This window comes from Balaenoptera physalus (genome assembly GCF_965194825.1).
Source record: "Balaenoptera physalus genome assembly, chromosome: 10".
NCBI classification, from domain to species: Eukaryota; Metazoa; Chordata; class Mammalia; order Artiodactyla; family Balaenopteridae; genus Balaenoptera; species Balaenoptera physalus.
Window position 1 is genome coordinate 41,431,662 of NC_138889.1, and position 24,212 is coordinate 41,455,873.

Consider the following 24,212-nt stretch of genomic DNA (forward strand, 5'->3'; position numbering starts at 1 on the left):
AAGGAAAATGCCCTTTCCATTTTCCTCTGTGTGTGTGTGTGTGTGTGTGTTGTCTCTGTTTTATCCCACTATTCCATACCACCTTCCTTGCTCTTTTAGCCAAGGTAGATAACCCTTTATCTCCCAGAACTGATTGTCATTTTCCCCGTCCTACTCCATTCTCCCTCCCAAGGAGAACACCCTGAAATAAAATCTTACCTCCTGGGCAATGAGTAGTGTCACTTCACAAACAAACATTAGCGGAGTTGGGTTGAGTTTTACACCCAGACCCAAGTCCACCTGCCCTCAGTTATGCTGTCAGATACCCCTCCAGGCTGCCACTGTCCCGCCCCAAACTGTGCTGCTTCCAAGGTCTAGTTTCCTTTAGAAATGGCGTCAGTACCATCAGGAAACCATAAGAGGTTTCCTGTCCCAGGGACTTGGCCCTGTAATACAGAGCAGGAACTAAATGAAGGAAGCTAGGAAGAGTTTTTCTGGTTGTTGCTTCAGATCCCGTTATGGAAAATTCCTTTGGAGCATATTAATCATTATTTGGGGGTCTAAAGAAAAAAAATATATATATATGGCTTTGAGCACCTACTATTCATTCATTTATTCAACAGAGAACGTACCGAACAGCCATATACTGTGCTGGCAGGCCCTGGGCTAGTTCCTTTTGCATTATTTATAGCATTCAGCCCACCACCAAATCCTCCTGGGAGGAGGGCAACTTGTATATTCTCCTCTCCAAGAAACTGAGATTGGCTCTGGAGCCAGAGATTATATTTTGAATGGAAGTTTCACCTTTAACTAGCTGTGTGACATTGGGCAGATAAATTAACCCCTCTGAGCCTCTGTTTCCTCCTCCATGAGGTGAAAATAATTCCTTCTGCTTCACTGAGTTGTTCTGAGGATGAAATGAGCTGATAAACTTAACAAGATCAACTGTGGAAGAGACTGAGCGCCCAGGTTTAGGAAACTATAACAATGGTGAGCCTTTCTGTGATTGTTTTGTTGGAGCTGGGAGGCCAGACCACACCCCTGTGGTAGGGTGAGGTTTCCTGTGCAGGGAATTGAATTTTCCACTGTCAATCATCCTGAGGAAAAGTTAAACTGGGGTGAAAACTCCCTCCCTCTCAGAAGCTATGCCCGGAGCTGGGGGAGGAAGAAGGCAGGACAGATAGGCTTCTAAGGGTGGAGAGATCTGGGGGTGGATCCAGGGATGGGGTGAATGGCCCTGGCCGTTTAGAGACCAGCTCAGAGCTGGGAAGGTAGCCAACCTGATCCCAGACCGTCGGTGAGTCTGGGCTTGTGTAGTGATTAGAAGGCCCTGGGCCCACTCTGCGGCCAGCACAGGGCAGGACACTGGGAAATCAGTCAGGCTCCCAGCAGGCGAACACCAAGCCTCCAGGTTCTGGTGTAAGCAGGGGCAGCAGCAGTCATGGCTGTGTCGTGTGGTCACCGGTTTCTGAAGAAAGAGGACGTGGTGCAATTACCCAGGTGTCCACTGGCCTCAGTAAGGTGTATCTGGACTCCAGCTCCCTTGGCAAAAGGCTAGAGCAGCCAGAACTGAAGCTGTGGATGTGAACAAGCACCCCTGAGAATTCTTGGGCCTAAAATTAGAGGGTAGCTTTAGAGAAAGACTTGATTTGTTAGTAATATGGGCAGGCAAATCCTTGGAAATCATTATATTTGGGGCTATCAATGTGGGTGACATGATTTAAACCCCAAGCTGGGAAGCTGGGTAGACTGTTTACACCTGTAAAGTGCCCAGCATAGAGTAGGTGAATAATAATAAAGGCCCGGGATCTTTCTCCTTATTCATCCCCATATGACGGGGGGGAAGAAAACTTTGGATGCAGGAAGAGATTTGTTCACTACTCTTAGGTCTTGCTTCATCTTCCTAACACGGGGTGGGGAAGAGGAGATGAATGGCCATATTATTTCATTTATACGTCAAAAGTCAGGTCTTTCAGAAGGTATGACCATGCCTGAAGGGATCGGAGCATTCGGCTAGGGACGTGAAACATAGTAAACATTTAACGATGGTTACGACATTCAAGGGTTCCTTCTAAAACCCATTTGCCCTCACCACCATGGTCTGAGGCTGATACTATTATTACCCCCATCATATCAGCTAGGGTCCTAACAGGAAATGGATGGTATGCTTCAAAAAAGTGACTGAAGAGAGTCTGATGAAGGGACTGCTGATCAAAGTGTGTTGGGCAGGGTTAAGGGAAAATGGGATGGAGGAGCAGAAAGGGAGGTTCCAGAACCCAGCACGATCTGATGCTGTAAGAGAGGAAGCAGTGGCCTAAACTAATCCAGCCACATTATCCCACAGCCTGACAGGAAGGGACTAAGTACCCTGACATCTCTTGGTTTCCACCCTCCCATATGCTGCCAGTACCTCTCACTGGCCAAACTGGAAGCCAGAGGCTACATTCCAAAAGGTAAGTTTTCCAGGGCACAGACCAGGGTAGTGAAGGATGGTGAGTGGGTCTGGAACGACATCAGAAAAGAGCCACCACATGACTTTACAGGTTAGGAAACAGATATAGATGAAGTAACTTGCCCAAGGTCATAGAGCAAATAAGAGGTGGGACAAAATTCAAACCATACACAGAGTACGACTCCAAGTCCATGCACTTAACCACTAAGACATGCTTCCTAGAACTGGTTGAAAAGATTACTCGTTATCCAGCACCTCTTTCTCCCTGTATCCTACTCAATCATCCTTCCAGTAATAGACTCCACCTTACTCCCACCCAGATTTCCCAGCCTTCTTGGAGTTAGGTATGGCCATCTGACTAAAGTTCAGTCCAAAGGAATGTAAGTGAAATAACGCATGCAGCTTTTAGGTTATGCCCTCCACTTTCCTTCTCTCTTTCCTATAGACTGGAATGTGGATGTGATGGTGGGATCTGAAGCAGCCACCTTAGCCCACTGCATGGAAGCTCCATTTGCGAATATCAGAGGACAACGAAGCCACCATATCAGCACTGGATTGCTTATGCTCCAAGTGAAAAAGAATTTAACTTGTTTCTTGTTTCAGTCACTGTCATTTTAGCCTTGGTTGTAGCAGCCAAACCAGTATCCTAAACAATACAAAGGCCAGGATGTAGCTCAGTCATTGTGGTTAGAACAATAAGAGGCATGTGACAGCTGGTGATCCCCAATGTAAGTGCACTCCTCTTCTTCCTGGCACATTACTAGACTACGTTTCCCAGCCTCCTTCCATGTGGATGAGGTTATGGGACTAGCTTCCACCTTTGGAATATGAGGGAAGGTCAGTGTGTTACCTCCAGACTGAGACAACCATTGGTGAGCATACCTTGGTCTTGCTCACCTTATTGACTTGTTTGCCAAATGGATTCAAAGGATCCAGTGAAGGAACCTGATGCTGTAGGGTAGGATGGAGCCAAGGCAGGGAAGGAGCCTGGGGCTCTCCATGACCACATGGAGCAGAGCCCTCCGACAGCTCAACACCAGACTACAACACAAGCAACAAACACCACCTTTATGGTGTTAAGCCACTGACATTTGGGCTTGTTTGTTGTAGCAGTTAGCCTATCTATCCTGACTAATTTTATACTTACCAGCTGCTGCTCTCTGAAAGACGTAAGTACTTTTATCCAACAATGCAATCTCATCTCCTATTTTAGGAGGGCTAGGGGGTGGGCTGGCAAACATTTAAGTCATTATTTTAAAGAAGTTACACAACTGTTATCATTTATTCTAATAAAGCCCCTACATCCTGCTTGAATGAGGAAGGCAAGAATAGCACAAGAAAATCCTTTCTCGCGGTACACTGGCCCTGGGGGCATTGGCCCTGTTCTCTCCCAAGAATGCTATTCTCATGAGCACTCCTTTTGGAACTCAGGAAAGTTCACAGGGTCTGAGCAAAAGAGAGCATCAACTGAGCTCAATGAGGTGTGCCAGAGGGTCAAGCAACTCCCATAAGGGCAGCAAATTGGGAAAAGTTATGGAAACAAGGACCCATCCGTGTGCTTTTGGATGGTGAGGGAGTGAACTTTTCCCCTATTCTTTCTAATGTTCAAATTTTCTAAAGTAAGCATGTGTTACTTTTATACTAAAAAAGTGGTTTTAGGATTTCAATTTTTAAGAAAGAAAATAAACTGATTAAGCCTAAGGAATGAACAAAGGAGAGAGCTATAGGTCAAAGGTCAAAGGATTCAAGTGCCCCAAGGCACTGTTATGACAAGCAGAGAGGCCAATCTTAGGAGTATATAATCATGAAAAGACAAAGCATCTCAGCGGTGACCCTCACTCACACATTCAACAAGCATTTACTGAAGACTTACATGTGCCAGGCAGTGGGCTGGCTGCTAGATTTGCAAAGAAAAGTGTGGTGACCACAACCTAGTATGGTAGCTAACAACCATGGTTACACACTGGAATCACTGAGACCCAATTTTTAAAGTACACACCGATGAAACACTGATGCTTCGGTCCACACTCCAGGGATTCTGATGTCATTGGTTAGGACTTGGTCTCGGGACTTTTAATAGCTCCCCTGATTCTAACGTCTAGGGTTAAGAACCACTAGGAGTACATGACACGTGGACTTAGTGTTGAAAGAAGGGTAGGAGCCAGCCAGGGGAGGAAGAGAGAAGGGGGAGGAAAGGCAGGCAGGCAGGCAACGGGAAGAGAGCTGCATTTAGAGGACTGTCCCATAGTTCAATGTAATTGGAAGGTTATGGTGGCTGGGGGTAATGCAAATCATGGAGGTCCTCCCATGGCTAACCAAATGTCTATCCTCCAGGTAGTGGGAAGTTGATAAAGGTTATTAGACGGGCAGACATGATCACATCTGCGTTCATCCCAACTCTCCATGCATTCTTTCTCACCCCCTCAGATGGCCATCACTTCTCCCTATGGGTGGGACTATAGAAAGACTATGGAAAGGTGTAGAAAGTGGAACCATCACAGGAGAAAGGGCATATTTCTGGACTCTCCATCAGAGGACACCTTCAATACAGCATTCATCTAGAGATAGGCTCCTTTTTCCATTCTTTTCAAAAACCCCTTTTTGGTTACTTAAGTCCATTACATGATCTTGCCACAACACTGAGAATAAATCCCCCAAAGAGCAAGTCATAGTTCATTTGGAGACTTACATGAAAATTTGGAGGCAAAACCAACTACCTATCATGCCACAAGAAAGTAGTGGGATCGTCACCGAAGACCCCAGATGGAACACCATTCCACACTCTGCTCCAAGAATAAATCACTAAATAATTCAATCGACCTCATCACCATTCCTAAGAATATGTGTTTGGAGACTAGGTAAGTTGCAGAGAAATTTCTCGAAATGAAAATGGTTTTAGTTAATAGGTTGGGACAATTGATGAGAGCTATTCCATCATGCACGGGAAATAAGTGTCTTTCAAGTGAATACTACCAATAAAGTAACAGCAATAAGCACTTCCTGAATACCTGCACATACTACCCATGGGGCTAGGACTCTACACACACCATTGACCCCAGCCATGCAAGGTCTCCAATTAGGTTGAGAGATAACTGAGGCTCAGAGCAGTTTAGTCACCTGCCCAAGGTCACAGGTAAGTGCAGTGATAGAATTCAAACTAACTGTTTACGACCTCCCTCCACCTCTTCTCCAGTTCCCTTAGATCCTGGCCAGGGGGTGAATCTGTGCTCTTCTGTGCTCCAGAAGGAATGGCTGCTGGACAAGCTCATCAACTGCTGTAGGAGGCATCTTTCCTGCTGTGTGTCTTAGAAAAGCACCCAAAAGTATCACGACTCTTTCCAAGGGAGAAAGGCCAGCTCCCTCTTTGACCTGAAGAGCATGGAAACAATGCAGTCTCATCCAATGAGCTGCTCTGTCAGGAAGAGAAAAACCCTCTGGAGCCACCACGCACCCAAACAGCATGGCACCCAAATGTAAATAATAAATACCCGATAGCTATGGGCCTCCTTTGGCTTACGGTCTCAGGAGGCTGGAACTGGATGATGCTTAGAGGCCACCTGGCACAACCCCAGCTTTTCAAAGATGAGAAAACAGACTGGTTAACATATCTGCTAAGGAAGGTGAAGCAGCCAGAACCCTGGTCTCAAAATCTGACTTGTGTTTTATATTCTCAATCATCCTGCCATCCCAGAGCCCAGGAGGGACCAGGATTCCTATAACACTCTCATTTCTTCTTGAGAAACTGGGCTTTTCCCACAGAAGGGCTGAAGAGAAAAAAGGTTATTTTCTGAGTTTTCTACTGCTAATCGGAAGGGCTCCCCCTACTGATCAGCACCTCAGCTGGGCCGTCCAGTCTGTTGGGGGGCGGGGAGGGAAGAGAGGAAAACAAAAAAGGGTCAATCACCTGGGCCTTTCTGGTACATAAACCATTCTGTGAATGCAATGGCGCCAATTCTGGTGTCATTAACACACAATTAAACACGTGTGGAGCAGATCACCAAGAATCTGCTCTCTCAATAAACTGCTTCATGCAAAGCTATGGTTTAAATATCATTTTCATTTCATAAAAAGACTCACCATAGTGTACCTTTAAAAGCTAGTTTTGCTCATGCGTTTAATTTATGATTCCATTTCCAGAGATGTGATTGCCTCACAACTTTTCAGAAACACATCTTCTGAATAAAACAAGGTCCTCTTCCCTGCCTCACAACGCCATCCTTGATCCAGACCTATTTTGGGTACCTGGCTCCTAGAAAAGGATGAAAGTCCTTGCTGCGGTGGAATTTTACTTCAGGTGGTGTGGGACTTGCTGAGGACATACAGCCCAGGAGGAGAGGCTGACCAGACACACGGTACCCAAGGCTGAGAGCCTTAGTGTGGATAAACATTTTTAAACAGCTGTCATTTCATGGAAGGCAGGCAAGAAGTGCAAGCTGGTGATAAAAGAACAGCAAGGACAGACTTGACAGTCCAGATTGTTAGCAGCTTAACTAAACCCTAGAATGAGAAAAACAAAAAACAGAAAACAAAAAACCATCAACCACTAAGCCACCAAGTGAGACTGGGTGGCAGGAATACCTAGAGGGATCCCGACAATGCAAATTTCCTTCTCTTCACAGGAGGAAGTCTGTCTCTGACAAGACTGTCGCCTTCACCCGCCACAAATCTACACTTAGAACGACAGGCACAGGAAGATGAAATGCCCTATTCCCAGACACCTGAAGGAGAAACAAATCAGGGAGGAACGCAGCTCCCAAGTCTTGAAATTTAATTACCGGAACGTTTTTGGCCCTGGACTTCATTAAATTCAGGTTAGGAACTAGCCACACGATGTCATTCTTGTGGCAGGTACTGGCTAGACTGAGCCAGCCCGCACCGCATCCTTCCAGGCAGGATGAGTCAGGCTGCTTGCAGAGGCCCCCAGGTCGGGAAGTTTGTTGTGCCGCACGCACACACACACACACACACACACACACACACACACACACACACACACACACACACACACACACACACACACACACACACACACACACACACACACACACGGCACAGCTGACACTTTCCCCGCCATCCCCAAAGCACACGCGCCAGGAAAAGGCCAGTTCTCACCGCGAAGGGAACGTACAGCTGGGGAAGTGTGTTCCCTGGCCGTTTCTCTCCGCCCCTCGGGCTGATTGGACCCGGGCGCCCCCCAAATTCCCGGTTCTCGGGCTGGATTTCGAGAAGAAAAAGCAAAAGGGGCAGACTTACCTAACTCCTCGGGGCTGTAGGGCGCGGATGAGGCGTCTTCCACAAACTCACTGTCTGGAGGAAGAAGAAAAGCAGAAAAAAAAAAAAAAAAAGAATCGCAACCATTCAGGGCTAATGGATTAAGCATCAGTTACCGCGTAGGTCTCTTAGAAAAGCGCGGGTTTCTCTCCCGCAGCGACCGGAATCCGTGAACCGGGGGCCACGCGGGGTCCCAGACGCCCCATCCACTGGGGGTAAGAAATTGTCAAAGAAACTTGGCAAGGGGGGCAGTTCCACCCAGGGACCAAGCGTCTTCCGGGCGCGGGCAGGTGCGCGCCAACTTTCCGTGGGTGCGACCCCACGGATCGCCCGGCCGGGCGCGCAGGGCCGCGACGTCATCCTCTGCCCTCAGCCCGCGGGGCGCATCGCGGCGTCCGCTGGGTCTAGCGTCGACGCCCCGGCGCCCAGGAGCCCCAAAGTTTCCTGGTGGGTCCAGCAGACCCGAGAGCGCGCAGCAGCGGCGGCGAGCTCCCCGCGCCCTCACGATGGAGCGCCCCGCGCGCATCCCCGCCGCCCGTTGCTAGGCGACCGCGGCCGTCAAGCTCGGCAGGGGCGCGCGCGCTGCCTCCCAACTCCCGGCTGGAGGGTGGCTTCCCCACCCCCACCCTCTTCGACCATTCATTACAAATTAGAGCATAACCAGTTTTAAAACAATCCCTGCTTTTTTGTACTGTGTGTCCTACGCCAATGCTTGGGAAGTCGTTTTTCTGTGCTTTTCATGGGGAGAGGCAGAATTTTCAGAGCTTGAATATTTCTTGCAGCAAGGAAGGAGGAGCTTTCAATACTCCCAACCATCTCCTTGTTTTTGAACCTGAATTCTAACTCCACTCCAAACAATATTTCCTCCTCTTAAGAGACTACGTGGTTCGAGCAAGGAAGGCAATATGTCTCCATTTCACAGGTAGGGAAACTGGGGCTCAGAAGTTAAGTAACTTATGGATGACTGCACAGAGCTGTGATGGGTGTGTGTGTGTGTGTGTGTGTGTGTGTGTGTGTGTGTGTGTGGTGTGTGTGGGGAGAGCAGAGCGGTGGTCCTTCTATTGTTGAGAGGTTTCAAATACAGAATATAGGAACAGAAATTAGGGTCTGAAAGTTAGGGTCCTAAAGAAATTCACGTCAGATTGCGGGAATCTCCCTATTTGGGTCAGTGGCCTGAATAACCTTTGCAGATGCATTATGTGTTTTCCACCAGGACTGACTGACTGCTTGCCTGGGAGGGCCCTGGGCTATGGGGATGTGCTCTGGAGAGCTGCTGGGAGAAAGCCAGAGGAAGGAAGGAGCAAACATGGAAAATGGTTGTCTCTTCTCCATCCCTGTCCTTGGACACTGATAGTTGGAGAGTCAACAGTCTGGGCAATGTCCTGGGGGCCTTGTATAGTCTCAGACTGATCAGATCACCAGCTGCAGCAGCCTGAGGGCTCCCGGATAGGTGCCAAGGTCTTCTCATTCTGTAAACTCTCAGTCATCTCTGGGTTTTCCACTGTCAGTTTACAAATTACCCAAATTACCATGGAGGACAGAAAGAAGCCACTTTGGCCAGAGTGCTCACAGAGGAATGGCTGGGGACCAGGTTGAGACTGTCCTTCTTCCTCACCAAGGTAACCATTCTTCTTCTTCTGCAGGGATTGAACCAGGGCCACAGCAGTGAAAGCCCAGAATCCTAACCACTAGGCCATCAGGGAACTCCCCAAAGTAACCATTCTTGAGCTGCCTAGCCCTTCTCTCTATCCTCTTCTTTTTCCCCCACTCCTGACAATCTGAGCTCTCAAATCCAAGAAGTGAACGTGCTTGGGGGAATGTTTGCACGCATCAGTCCATCCCCTCCCACCTCCTAGAAACCTCTATTTGCCCTCAGGAATTCATGGTTCATCACAATCCCCAATATCCTCAGCCCCTTCTCTGAATGTTTCTTTCAATTCCTTACTCTGATGGAAACCTGACTCTCCTTGAAAATAAGAGACCACATGGCCCACCACCTCTACTCCCTGCAGCCATCTACAGACCCTTGTGTTATTCTACCTCATTCCTTGAAGATATTGGCATCTGGATCACTGTCACGTCCCCCAATACCATTCCCATGATAATTCTTATTTCCAATTCTACCTAATGGATTCTTCTCATACGCTGGTCTCTCAACTCTTCAACATCCTCTCCCTTCCTGGATCTCCAACTATCCCAGCTCCCTGCTCTCAGAGTGACACCAACTGTAATCTCAACGCCAAGCATCCCACTCTCCAACCACCACCTCCTACCTTTCCAGCTTATTCTTTCTGTTATCCTAACCCAATGCCTCCTTGACCCCAACAGCTCCTATAATTTACTTATCCCATGATCTTTTCTCCGTTCCTCACTCTTCTCTTGACCTTCCTGCCTCTTTTAATCACCCTAGTTTCTAGGTTTATTATTATCATTTCTCTCTTACATACACCTTCAAATCCATCTCTCCCTCTCTACCCCTCTCTCTCTTTCTCCTTCTCCCTGCCCCCCATATTAAGTCCTTGGGAAAACCATAACCCTAATAAAATCTAATTCTTCACCTTCTCTCTGCCATCACCCAGTGAAACATCATTGGAGAAGCACACCATCATGCTGACTGGTCTTGTTTTCAATTTGTAACCAGTAACCTCAAGTGGATATTAGTGCAGCCCAGCACTGGCCTTGACACTGCCAAATTCCAACGGTCAGTTCTTGGTCCGAATAGGAGCTTTTGACCCCTGAACCCATAAGTGGGTGAGCTCAGAGGGACTGTCTGCAGGACCAGTCTCCTCTATTTCCCCATCATACCGGGAGGCAACTAGCCTTTGTATTCCAAGAGAGACAGTCTACAGAGGGCTTTGGGGTCAGCCAGACCTTGGTTCTAATACCAGCTCCACTATTAACTAATAGTTTAATTTCTGCTAACCTTAGTTTTCTACAAAAATGGAGATAATAATCATATCTAACTCATAAGGTTGTGGCGAGAATGCAATAAACTACAGCATTTAGAGAGACTGTCACATTGTGAAAATCAAGTAAATGTTAGTTATTATTAGATGGCATGCTCCTTTACAGCTGAGAAAAAATGGGCTCTTTTCTCTCCTTTAACAATTTTGAGTTACTGAAAGGAATCACTAAACCACAGATTATGCTTCAAATTAAAGGCTATGTACATTGCCCCATCTTTTAGTTTGCTTTCTAAGAGGTGCCTTGAAAGTTGGTTATGTGGAATTGGGACCAGGCATTCCCACATAGGAAGAGCATTACAAATATTCTACCAGGTGATTAGGTTCTGGAGCCTGCCAAACTGTTCTAACTCACAGTGGATTCCCCTTCAATTTGTTCCTATAAATGGATGGCTCATAAGCCAAGATCTTTCCTTACAGCACTTTAGTTATTTAAATTTCCTAATCAACTGAAGGTTAATGAGAAAATATTTTTCTTCTTTCAATATCTGTTGTTGACAATTTTTCTAAAATATATGATTCCAATTTTCTGTCTTAGGAAGCAGAGCAGAGCAAACAATAATGTTTCTTGTTAAGCAAACAATATTTATGGGGAATATACCATGCTTCCAGGATGGTGCTAGGCAACGCAGATACAAAAGTGGTCAGAACAGGTTCCTGCCCTCATGTTGCTCACCTTCTAATAGGTTCAGAGGACTTTACTAAACCTCAGGCAATGTCCAAAGTGCTTACCCACACTTGACTTTTATAGGCCTCTTATAAAGAAATGATTCTGCTGGAGGGTCACTGAGTTATAAAGGACAGTGCGCAATCTTATAGGTTGAAATAGTGCTGTCAAATTATTAGGGGAGAAATCACAGGGGTGTTACTAGATCTCTCAAAGCCTCAGTTTCCTGATAATAATACTTATCTCATTGTATTGTCAGGAGAAGCCAAACAGGAAAAGTGTGAGACAGACCAAGCACAGTGCCTTTCTCTCCCACATAGAAGGCTTAGGCATGCTGGAGTCCCCTCTTTTTTTTTTTTTTTTAAATAAATTAATTTATTTTGTTTATTTATTTTCGGCTGCATTGGGTCTTCATTGCTGTGCGCGGCTCTTCTCTAGTTGCGGCGAGTGGGGGCTACTCTTCGTTGCAGTGCACAGGCTTCTCATTGCGGTGGCTTCTCTTGTTGCAGAGCATGGGCTCTAGGCTCACGGGCTTCAGTAGTTGCAGCACGTGGGCTCAGTAGTTGTGTCTTGTGGGCTCTAGAGCACAGGCTCAGTAGTTGTGGCACACAGGTTTAGTTGCTCCCGTGTCATGTGGGATCTCCCCAGACCAGGGCTAGGACCCGTGTCCCCTGCATTGGTAGGCGGATTCTTCACCACTGCGCCACCAGGGAAGTCCCTGGAGTCTCCTCTTTTGACTGTCCTTGGAGGAGAATGGGCTTCCTGCTGCCGTGGCCACTGAAGACAGGGAAGGAGTCTCTGATCCTATTTCTAGGGCAGCATTTATTAGAAGGTGGGACAGGTGGGGAGAAAGCAGCAAGAAGGAAGTGTTTCTGGGGCTCAGGGTGAACTATTTCTGGGACTCAGGTTTTCCACAGAAACAGAGTACACAGGGGGCTGATGTCTAATATCCACTCTAGCTGTTACCCGCTACATCATGAGTTGAACAGACTTTTGGGAGCTAGCCTGGGAACCCAACCCCTAGCTTTAATATTTCTTTATATATATAAAGTTAATAATATATTATTCATCAATATTAATAATCTTATATAATATATATTATATTATATATAATTCTAAATGTTTTAAATTAATTTTTATTAGATAAGCAAATAATATATATTCAAGGTGAAGGAAAAAACATTTAGTATCCATGGGTATAAACTGAAAAATGGAAGTCCTCTCTCCTGTCCTATCACAGTCTCCATCCCCAAACTGAAGCACTATCCACACCTTCCTGTGTGCCCTAGTAAAGATTATTTTTTAGGCGTATTCAAATATGTTTATGAATTGTTGAAACAAGTTGGATATCATATTATGGCTTCTAAATGAACAACAATACATTTCTAAATGAGATTTTGGTCCAACCCCAGTCATAAACTAAGGTGTGACTATTTTCTGGTTAGTAGGGCAAGAAAATTTATAAAAAATCATAGGAAAAAAGTTTTATCAACTATTACAAAACAGTAAAATCCTGAACAAAATTTAGGCATTTAAAGAGTTATACTTCAGTTATCTGGAAAACTCACTTAATCGTAACCCTCATTCCTCTGTAAATGAAGTATGCTCACATAGCAACATTGAACATAACCCTAGGATCAAAGGAATTCTTAGATCCATTTCTAGAGCTAAAAGCACACTCCAAATGCTTTTCAGGTGGCTAGAAGAGGGGTTTCTAGCAAAACAGCCATCGCTAATATCCTGCTTAGTGTGCAGGACTGCAGCTATGGACCAGGACCATGGCCCACGGGAGTCTGGGCGTGCCATCAGCCCCTGGCTGGCCTCTGCTGCAGCAGTGTCAGGGCCTGCCTTGACTGCAGGTTCTGCTTGGAGGAAAGGCCACAGAGAGGGCAGGTTTATATGGGCTGCTTTGACTCTGGAGGCCCCCCAGGGGCTACAGCCCCTTGGTCAGTGGAGAAAAGGAGGAGATGGGGTCTCATACAGATGTGGCTTCTTCCCCCAAGAGATGGGTGAGGGCTAAATGCCACATGGGGAGAAGTTTTTTTTTTTTCAGCCAAGGGATGTTATCAATTCCTTTACAAGAAAAAGCTGCACGGATGCCATAACAACAAGTTAGAATGGTACCCAGAGGCCACTTGGATCTGTGCACAGCCTTCCCAACACCTACCCCGGGAGGTCACCAATCTCAAGCATGAAAGACAGGAAGACGCGAGCTAAGCCTTACCTCTGCCTCCCTCTCTACCCTGGCATCGCCCTTTGCTCACCTTCTCTGCAGGTAGTCTTCCGTCTCCTGGAGGCCCTCTGCTAGTTAACAGCAGAACAGAGTGGAGAAGCAATGCTTGCCCCTCTTCCCCTCCTCACCCTGGGGAGCATGGGCAGGACTGATTTAGGAGGGAAGAGTGGGTCTGTGTCTGCTCTAAGCAAGGCATGACTCTCTCCTGTTATCCTGTCTCCTATCTGCATCCTCTCAGGACGAGCCAACAGAGGAGAGCAGGAAAATATATGCACCCACCCATATAGTTTCATCAAAGAGAATTTTGCATTTATTGGTCTCAGCATTAGCTCCAGGGCTGAATTGGCCCAAAGGACATCTCACCTTCTCCTAGGGTTTAATATTCTTTTATTTTACTACAACCCCACTTTTTTCATAATCCTTGATGAAAGGGAGAAAGAAAATATAGTTGTTTTGTTTCCCTTAAATGAAAATCAAGTCTCAGATAACTGCTTTAAGTGTTTGATGACGTCCAGAAAAAAGAAATGGGCTCTATAGGAAGAATAGTTCACTATATCTCACCTGAAAAAAAAATCATTACTCTTAGCAGAAACAATACAAGCCAAGAGATGATATGATATTAAGTCTGACAGGAAGCCAAGGATTCATTTTGGTAAAAATGCTAAATATGGTCTCTGAAAAATTCAGATACCATGAAGTAGATGCTACTAACAAAAGCAAGACATTTTATGAAATATATAAACAACTTGGATCTATCCAGCCCCCTACAACCAGGATTCCTTTTACCAACTATGGAATAGAGATGAAGATTTAAAAGACGCCCCACTCAACATCATATCAAAGGAAATAAACTCTGGCTGAGCCAAGAAGAAACTAGAAGGTGTATGTGGCCATGAATCAGAATAAACCATTCCAAAAATACACAAAGAAAAAGGTCCCTGCAGAGGAAAATCATACATTTCCAGCTCACACTCAGTTGGATCTATTGAGTGAAATCAGACAAAATACCCTGTGTTAAGATTAAGGGTAAAAACATTTGCTGCCATTGAAATCTATGACTACACCATTACAAGAGACATCTGTAGGATGGATTTGAGTTTCTGCTGAGATGCAGAGACCATCCTGATCTCCCATTTTCCACGCCAGTATCCTGGACAGAGGCCTGAGAGGGAATCGCTTCTTTCAGACGCTGCAAATAGAGTCTACCTGGTGCACAAGAGTCTCTCTTTTTTCACATTAAAATGGTCTTTCAAAGAAGCTATGGCCTTAGTAGTCAGCATACCGTAGGTGCTGGCAGGAGAATCAGAGGCCTGAGTTCTGGCCTTAGTTTTGCCATTAATCTTGACAAGTCTCCAAACCTGCCTAGCCTGTATCTCCTCTGTAAAAAGAAATGACCTTTATGAAACTTGTTAAAACGAATGCCAATAGGAGACCATGGAAAACAGATTCTGTTGTATTAATCTTTTTACGACCCTGTATGCAAGAGAAATAGACACAAAGCTCAACTTTACCCCAATATAAAATTAAAAATTAAAAAAAAAAAAAGATATAGACACAAAGGATCAAGCTTCATGGAAAGGTGGAGATGCCCTTTGAAGCTGATGGAAAAGTGAAATGGACAGAGCAGAGCTCTGGGGAATGAAGACCTGAGTGTGAATGTGAGTTCTGCTGGTGTTTGCTATATGAGTCTTATGGTGCCTTAGTTATCATGCCTTCCCAAGCCTCAGTTTCCTCATCTGAAAAATGGGGATAATAATAACTACTTGAAGAGATTTCAATGAGGATTTGAACAAAATGAAATAATGCCCACAGCAGTGCTTGGCACCCAGACCACACTCAGAAAAATTTCCTTCCTTCCTTCCTGACATGTTAAAACTCTCCCTGACCTTGAGAGGGACCAGGAGGGAAATCCGCTCCTTCCTGTTTTTATAACCAGAATGGGAACAGCACCACTGAATTTCTAGACACACCTGGCCCCTACTGCCAGGTTATGTTTCCCACGCTTCCTGACTCTTCCCTAATGAGGAGCTTAAGCAGGTTGGGTCCCCTGGGAAGAGTGAATGGCAGCAGGATTCCCAAACAGCTGAGCGAGCACATCTATAACAGGAAGAAGTGTTTTATAGATTCACTGAGAAGGGCTATGGAGGCCTCCCCTCCCGCACAAATCCCCACACGTCTGATGTGGCAGCTGGCAAATCAAAGGAGCGGCCAGAGGAGCTTACACTGCACCGATCAGAAACAGCGCTCTGGCCCCCTTTTGTTTTGTGTGTCAGGCACTGCATATGATTTCATTTGGAAAATGTGTTCCAAGCCTTTAAAATATGTTTGCATAACCACCGGCCCACGTCCTTGAGGGTATTTTAAGAGTGTAGGAAGCAGGAGTGGCAGAGGGACTTTCCTGCAGAAATTCTGTATCACCCTCAGACATCCTGGGTTCTCCCCAGCCAGCTTCCTGGAGGCTGACCCACCCTCATGGCAGCCCGAAGTGCTCTGAGGATAACACAGAGGCAGATGTTGCGTGGATCTGGCCCTGTCTCAAGGCCCATGGCTCACCAGGATGACTGAGCCTCCCTAGCAGATAATGCAGTTCTCGGAGGACTCCAGAAAGCCAAGAATAAAACCTCAAGGCCTGGACACTTCCAGGACTTTCCCTGGTACCTCACTGGAAATGTAAACCCCATTACCCGACAGTGGGCCTCAGAGATGGAGCAGATGGGACCGGCCAGTGTTGGGAAACAGGGGATGTGGGGTAGGGGGTGGAGGAAAGATCCTCTGAAGCAGGTGGGTCAAGGCCTTGGCAATGCATTAGCTGAGGCGGCCGTCAGAGGCTCTTGGATGGTAATCCACACTTTGCGACAGAACTGCTGATCTTCTGGCCCAGCTCAGAGCTAGTGCTCTTTTCTACTGTGACAACGAAGTAAGCAATACAAAATCTGTAACTGGGCCACCAGAGCCTTTAACTGAGAAGGCAGAGTAGCGAGGGTTGGAGGATGAGTTGTGGAGCAATAGCTTGGCGCAGCTTGGCGTTAGGCAGACCTCGGTTCAAATCCCCCCTCTGCCAGTGACCTTGAGCAAGTTTCTCAGTCTCTTCAGGCTCAGGTGTTTTCATTCATAAAAGGAGAATAAGGTGGTTGTGAGAATGAATGGCGACAGTCTATATCTATACAAAAAAGTCACTTCGGGATTGACGTATACCCACTACTATATTTACAAGAGATAATCAACACGGTCCTAATGTATAACACAGGGAACTCTGCTCAATATTCTGTAATAACCTAAATGGGAAAGGAATTTCAAAAAGAATAGATACATGTTCATGTATAACTGAATCACTTTGCTGTACCCCTGAAACTAACACAACACTGTAAATCAACTATAGTCCAATATAAAATAAAAATTTTTTCTAAAAAAGAATATCTTTCAAAAAATAAAGGTGAAGGGCTTCCCTGGTGGCGCAGTGGTTGAGAGTCTGCCTGCCAATGTAGGGGACACGGGTTCGAGCCCTGGTCTGGGAAGATCCCACATGCCGCGGAGCAACTGGGCCCATGAACCACAACTACTGAGCCTGCGCGTCTGGAGCTTGTGCTCCGCAACAAGAGAGGCCGCAATAGTGAGAGGCCCGCGCACCGCGATGAAGAGTGGCCCCCGCTTGCTGCAACTAGAGAAAGCCCTCGCACAGAAACGAAGACCCAACACAGCCAAAAATAAATAAATAAATAAATAAATAATTTAAAATAAATAAATAAATAAAATAAAGGTGAAAAATTTTACCATACATATTTAGGTAGAATTCAGAGTTTTACCATTATTTTTTTAAAAACAAAAAATAAAAATTAAATAGACATTTTAACAAAAAATAAAAATAAAAAATAAATTCTAAAAAATAGAGGGAAAAGGGCATAGCATAATGTCTAGTGTAACGTATCTACCTAATAAATGATTACAAATATGCTTTTGTAATTCGTCCAGTTCTGACTTAGGTCTGGCGCAGCGGGGCTGCCACTTTGTTTCTAGTGTGAGTTTTCTCATCTCATTTCAACATTTCACCATGTTTCCATTTTGCCACCCTACCTAGTCCTCTTAGGACCTCCATCCTTTCCCTGAACCGCAGCCTAGGCCTCTGAGAACCACCCTAATCCAGCTGCTCACAAGGACTTTCACATTTCAGCCACAATGATTCACTGTGACAGTGCTTCACCCACATATGGCAAGGCAACCATACTCTGTCCTGGACACCTCCATCATCACATACTGATTGTCTGAACTGGGGTCAGATATCATGGTATCTGTTGTCCACCCGAGCTGAGCTTTTCCATCTGCCCCAGAAGCTCATCACTTACCCAAGAGCAGTGCCTCCCTATTAGGTAGATCCAGACACAGGTCTGGTTCCCCTTCCTATGAGCCAGCCATACCTCCAAAGATTGTAGATGCATGATGTGGTGAACTCGAGGAGGTGTGTGATAATGCTTGGAGCTGGTCACAATAGAATTTCTAGCCACCCCTTTGTCACAGTGATCCCTAGGGCTTCTTTCTGCTCTAAAATTGTATGATGGATGATTCTATTGCCTAAGTTACAAAAGCACCAGCGGACAAACCACACCTACTTAATTCTCTCCTCTGCCATCCAGCTTTGGTTAACAAGTCCTGGGGGGAGAGGGGGGTCACTGAATGAAATGCTCTAGGTATGCTGAAAGTAAGGTGAAGTGATGTAGTGGTGCCAGAAGAAGTTATGCAACCAGTTGGGTTGCCACAGTCAAAAAAGATTCTCAAGGAAAGCAGAAATATGTAGAGGATATGTTCCTAGCCATCATTCATTCATCCATCCGTTCATTCATCAAGCCAGCCAGCCAGCTGGCCAACCACCAAATATACATCAAGTATTTGCCAGGCTACTTGTGAAAGGGATGCAAAGGTGAATAAAACAAGATGTCTGCCCCCAAGAAGCTCACACATTGTCTAGGATATAGACAATGACAATACAGTGTGGCAACTCTGTGACACAGGAACCTGCAAGTTCTGTGGCAGCACTGAGGATGGACCACTCATTCAGATCAGGGTGGGGGTGGGTAGGTGGCAGCAGCAGGAAGAGATCCCAGAATAGATGACTTAAGCTGGAACTTCAAAGATGAGCAGGAGCTGGCCAAGTAGAAGGCACACAGTAATGACAGCCTTTGCAAAGACGCACAGGTGTGTGAGAGCATGATGTATTCAAGGATCCAGGGGGAGGTCGATACAGTGATGAGAAAGGGGTTTGTTTCTAGTGAGGAGCAGCAGGAGATGAGTCTAGAGAGGCAGGCAGGTGTCAGATCAGGAAAGGAAGGCTGCATGTTAAGCTGAAGAGGTTCAACTTTATTCCATGGGCTGGGCTGTGAGGAGACACTGGCTTAAGGACCTCTAAACGTGACTAGGGTGGCAATGCGACAGGGCACAAGAGTGAACAGCTATTGGTTTTTGTCTGGACTGCATCCAAGTGTCCTCTCTTAGAGTATCAAGCTTCGCTTCCGGCAATCTCCCATTGTGTGCGGTTGTCTTGCTTGGAAGATGTACCCTGATGCAGTTCAGAAGCTCAGTAAATGTTTATTGCTGTGTAAGTTACCCCATTTTAGAGATGGGGCACAGTAGAGAGTGTAGTCTGGTGATCTCCGTGTCTATCTTACTCTCTTTTTTGTATTCCCAGTGCTTGGCACATAGTAGGTGCTCAATATTTATTGAGTGAATGAATAAACAACAACAAATGGGAGGCATATCCTCTCTAAAAACATCAAGTGAATGCGTTAACTTCAGTGGCCTTTGTTTTCCCATCCATAGAATGACTCCTACCTCCAAAGTGGATCTCCATTAGATCTGGGGGATGGGTGACGGGGCAGACTCTTAGACCTGAAAGAGGACCACTGCTCTGTGTCAGGGTTGTGACTCTTACACTTGGATGCTCCACGCCAGGACAGTAAACAACATCCCCATCAATTAATGCTGAGTTGCATTAATCAGATGCTAGGACACAGAACCAGAAGGAAGGTGAGCTGACCTAGACTGTTTATACCAGTTGCATTATCCTCAACTTTAATCTTTGCAGGGCCGTGGAGAGGAGAGGAGAGGGGAGGAGGGGGAAGACGGGCAAGAAAATAGTGCCTGACACATGTTAGGTGTTCAAAGACATGTGACTAACTTCCCATCTAGCTAGGGTAAGGGCTCAGTCAATGACAGCTTACATTACTCAGTGCTGCTTATCACAACCCTACAAGTAGGCATTCTTACTCTCATGTGAGAGCTGAGGAAACGATCGATTTTCTTAAGGCCACATAGCTTATAAGAAGGAAATTCCAGATCTGAACCCAGGTCTGTCTGACACCAAAGTCCATGCCCTCTCCTCTCCACCTGGCTGCTTCTTTGAAAAGGCAAACAGCACTGGGCACGTACAGAGTAGAGCTGGGTTGACACAATGGGTGCAGGAGTTGAAGAGGACCGCGTGTATCAGGGACAGTGAAAGCAGCCATACCCCCTCTGGTGTTGACAAGATGATGAATTCCAGCATGAGACAGCCAGGTTCCTTCCTCCAAAGGCCATTTTTCACTGAGGTCCATGCTTGCAGCAAGTCTCTTGTATGTACAGCTCTCTGATCAAAGGGAATCTCCTGAAATAAATAATGAGCATGAAAAAATGGAAATAAATGACTACTGATGCTCTTCTGGAAAGGGGACACTTTCTTGAAGGAAAGTGGTCAGCTTCTAGTTTATTATGTTTCTTTAGCATGCAAAGACTGTTGTCAAGATTCGGGCATTCCAAGACATGGAAACAACCTAAATGTCCATTGACAGGTGAATGGATAAAGAAGATGTGGTAGATGTATATACAATGGAAGACTACTCAGCCATAAAAAAAGAACGAAATAATGCCATTTGTAGCAACATGGATGCAATTAGAGATTATCATACTAAGTGAAGTAAGTCAGAAAGAGAAAGACAAATACCATATGATATCACATATATGTGGAATCTAAAAAATGACACAAATGAACGTATCTACAAAGCAGAAACAGACTCACAGACATAGAGAACAGAGTTGTGGTCGCCTGGGGTGTGGGGATGGACTGGGAGTTTGGGGTTAGTAGATGCAAACTATTACATATAGAATATAAAATAGATAAATAACAAGGTCCTACAGTATAGCACAGAGAACTATATTCAATCTCCTGGGATAAACCATAATGGAAAAGAATATTTTAAAATGTATATATTTGTATAACTGAGTCACTTTGCTGTATAGCAGAAATTAACACAACATTGTAAATCAACTATACTTCAATAAAAAATAAAAAATAAAAATAAAGATTCGGGCATGGTCTGAGTGTGAGATCTTCCAACAAGGCTATTCAGGTCTACACACCGTGGTTCCCCTCTTCATTCAGTTAACAAATGTTTATGGAGCAACTATTGCAGGCCAGGCTTTGAGCAAGGAACTTATTGTGTATAGTTCTGCATGCTTTGTAGAATCCTAGAATTGCAGGGTAGGGTATCAATTTCATAAAAAAATAAATAGCTATATACTTCTATATAGGCCTAAAAAACAGACTGGAAAAATTGAACTAAAATTTGGAGGTGTTTCCCATTGTATTGGAAATATGAGTTCTTTTTATTTTCTTTGCAACTTTCTGCATTTTCCATAATAAATAGGCATTACTTTTATAATCTGAAAAAAGTATATAATACATTTTATTTTAAAGGAAAATCCCAGGGCTGAGAAGGATCGTGAAGACCAATTTTCCACTTCCTCTTGAAAACCATGATAGAAAGTCCATGTCAGTAGGGTTCTTGTTTTTCCATAAAAAGGATGTATCACTGGCTGCCTCCAAGAAGTCCAGCCTGGGAACCTCTACCTGTAAACTGTATCTGGGAAGATTACAACTCATGGCCAAACTTCTGCCTACATTACAAAGAGACTTCATAACACTTCATAATGCATAACAGGTCCTCCAAAGGACGTGGCTGAATAACTGAACATGACTGATTGACCTAATCTGTGAATGTAGCCAGAGGGACATCCAGCAGGGCAGAAATCCTATCAGCCTAATTATGATGGGCACCAGTTATCAATGGTTGTAATCAGAGCCACTGGCTTGATTTGGTCTCAAGACTGCTGTTCAGAGTTGCTCTGCAGGTTGCTGCACTGCCCATCCAACCGTAGACAAGGCAGTGTACTGCACTTTATTGGGTCCTGGCTTAATAGGGATTTGTGTTCAAGGCAAGCACCCAAAAATTTTAGAGGGGAATTCTAGACCAGAATGGGTATAGCATAATGCCATAGGGAAAACACTGGACTTAACAATAAATCCAGATTTTAGCCCTGACTCTTGCACTAACTGGGTGACTTTGGGCAAACACATTTATGCTCTCAGGGCTTAATTTCCTCAACTTCAAATGAAGGAATTAGGACTAGATGATGTCAAAGATCTGTACAGTCTTCCAGGACTTACAGTCTATAATAATATGTTTTTACATACAAAGATGACCTCTCCAACCACATTAGTAGGCCAAGAAAGCTGTGTTATTTGTCCATTAGCAAATTGCGATATCAGCCTCAGCATGTGAGAGGTGGCTGATTGAGGCTAAAGGTAGTCTGCCATTGGAACAAGACATGTTCTCTTTTAGTGCAGAACTAAAAACATGTCTGGAATAGAAATCCAAACCTGGGCCATGATCTTACTAGTATCATCATTTAATCAAATGAACTAAATAGTCAACATCTTATATCTTTACCAATTTTGAAATAATATCAACAATAATAAGTACATCCTTAAAAAGCAACATTTATTTACCATACACTGATCACTCAAAACCATTTTATTAATCCTTGCAGTACGCTTGAGAGTTGGAGATTCTAGTAACTTTGTTTGACAAAAATAGAGCTTTACTGCTACAGTAATCAAGATAATATGGTACTGGCACAAAAACAGAAATATAGATCAATGGAACAGGATAGAAAGCCCAGAGATAAACCCATGGTCACCTAATCTATGACAAAGGAGGCAAGGATATACAATGGAGGAAAAGACAGTCTCTTCAATAAGTGGTGCTGGGAAAACTGGACAGCTACATGTAAAAGAATGAAATTAGAACACTCCCTAACACCATACACAGAAATAAACTCAAAATGGATTACAGACCTAAATGTAAGACCGGACACTATAAAACTCTTAGAGGAAAACATAGGAAGAACACTTTTTGATATAAATCACAGCAAGATCTTTTTTGATCCACCTCCTGGAGTAATGGAAATAAAAACAAAAATACACAAATGGGACCTAATGAAACTTCAAAGCTTTTGCAAACAAAGGAAACCATAAACAAGACGAAAAGACAACACTGAGAATGGGAGAGATTATTTGCAAACGAATCAACGGACAAAGTATTAATCTCCAAAATATATAAACAGCTCATGCAGCTCAATATTAAAAAAACAAACAACCCAATCCAAAAATGGGCAGAAGACCTAAATAGACATCTTTCCAAAGAAGACATACAGATGGCCAAGAGGCACATGAAAAGCTGCTCAACATCACTAATTATTAGAGAAATGCAAATCAAAACTACAATGAGATATCACCTCACACCGGTCAGAATGGGCATCATCAGAAAATCTACAAACAACAAATGCTGGAGAGGGTGTGGAGAAAAGGGAACCCTCTTGCACTGTTGGTGGGAATGTAAACTGATACATTCAATTTACAGGTATGGAGGTTCCTTAAAAAACTAAAAATAGAATTACCATATGACCCAGCAATCCCACTACTAGGTATACCCAGAGAAAACCATAATTCAAAAAGACACATGCACCCCAATGTTCATTGCAGCACTATTTACAATAGCCAGGTCATGGAAGCAACCTAAATGCCCATCGACAGGCGAATGGATAAAGAACATGTGGTACATATATACAGTGGAGTATTACTTATCCATAAAAAGCAACGAAATTGGGTCATTTGTAGAGACGTGGATGGACCTAGAGACTGTCATACAAGAGTGAATTAAGTCAGAAAGAGAAAAACAAATATCGTATATTAACGCATATATGTGGAATCTAGAAAAATGGTACAGATGAACCAGTTTGCAAGGCAGCAATAGAGACACAGATGTAGAGAACAAACGTATGGACACCAAGGGGGGAAAGGGGGTGGGGTGGGATGAACTGGGAGATTGGGGTTGACATATATATATTTTATGTGTATAAAATAGATAACTAATAAGAATCTGCTGTATAAAAAAATAAGTAAATTAAATTAAATTTATTTAAAAATAAAAAATAGAACTTATTTATTAAAGTAAATAAGTAAAATAAGTAAATTAAATTAAATTGTTTTAAAAATAGAGCTTTACTTAATCATTGGAGAAGAGAGTAGTTTTCAAAGTAGATTCTCCATCCCTCTTGGCCCAGTGACCTTGACACTCACTGGCCCCAAGGAAACAGATTCGCAACATGATATCTTCTAGATGTGTGAGGTTAGGCTCTCACACCCATATATTTTATTATATTAATCTGAACTACATAGGTTCATGTTGAGTGTTTTATTGACTTCAACTCAAAAACCCTGCTGCTTTCTCTGATACTTGAATTTCACACCTCGGCTTGGGAAAGCCAAGCACAAAATGTGAA

General features: G+C 44.4%; 1 protein-coding gene across 2 annotated transcripts in view; it reads right to left on the minus strand.

Annotated features, from left to right (window-relative positions):
• The window catches only part of AMOTL1 (angiomotin like 1), a 176,255-nt gene that overhangs the window by 124,568 nt on the left and 27,475 nt on the right, over positions 1 to 24,212 (minus strand). Inside the window, exons 2-3 of one of the 2 annotated variants that reach the window (XM_082409885.1) lie at positions 20,062 to 20,196; positions 7,685 to 7,738 (exon numbers count right to left, since the gene is read on the minus strand). In XM_082409885.1, the coding sequence (XP_082266011.1) occupies positions 7,685 to 7,738; positions 20,062 to 20,146 (139 nt within the window). In that variant the 5' untranslated portion in view covers positions 20,147 to 20,196. Of the gene's footprint in view, positions 1 to 7,684; positions 7,739 to 19,982; positions 20,197 to 24,212 lie in introns of both variants that reach the window. The other variant, XM_082409884.1, reaches the window with a different exon arrangement.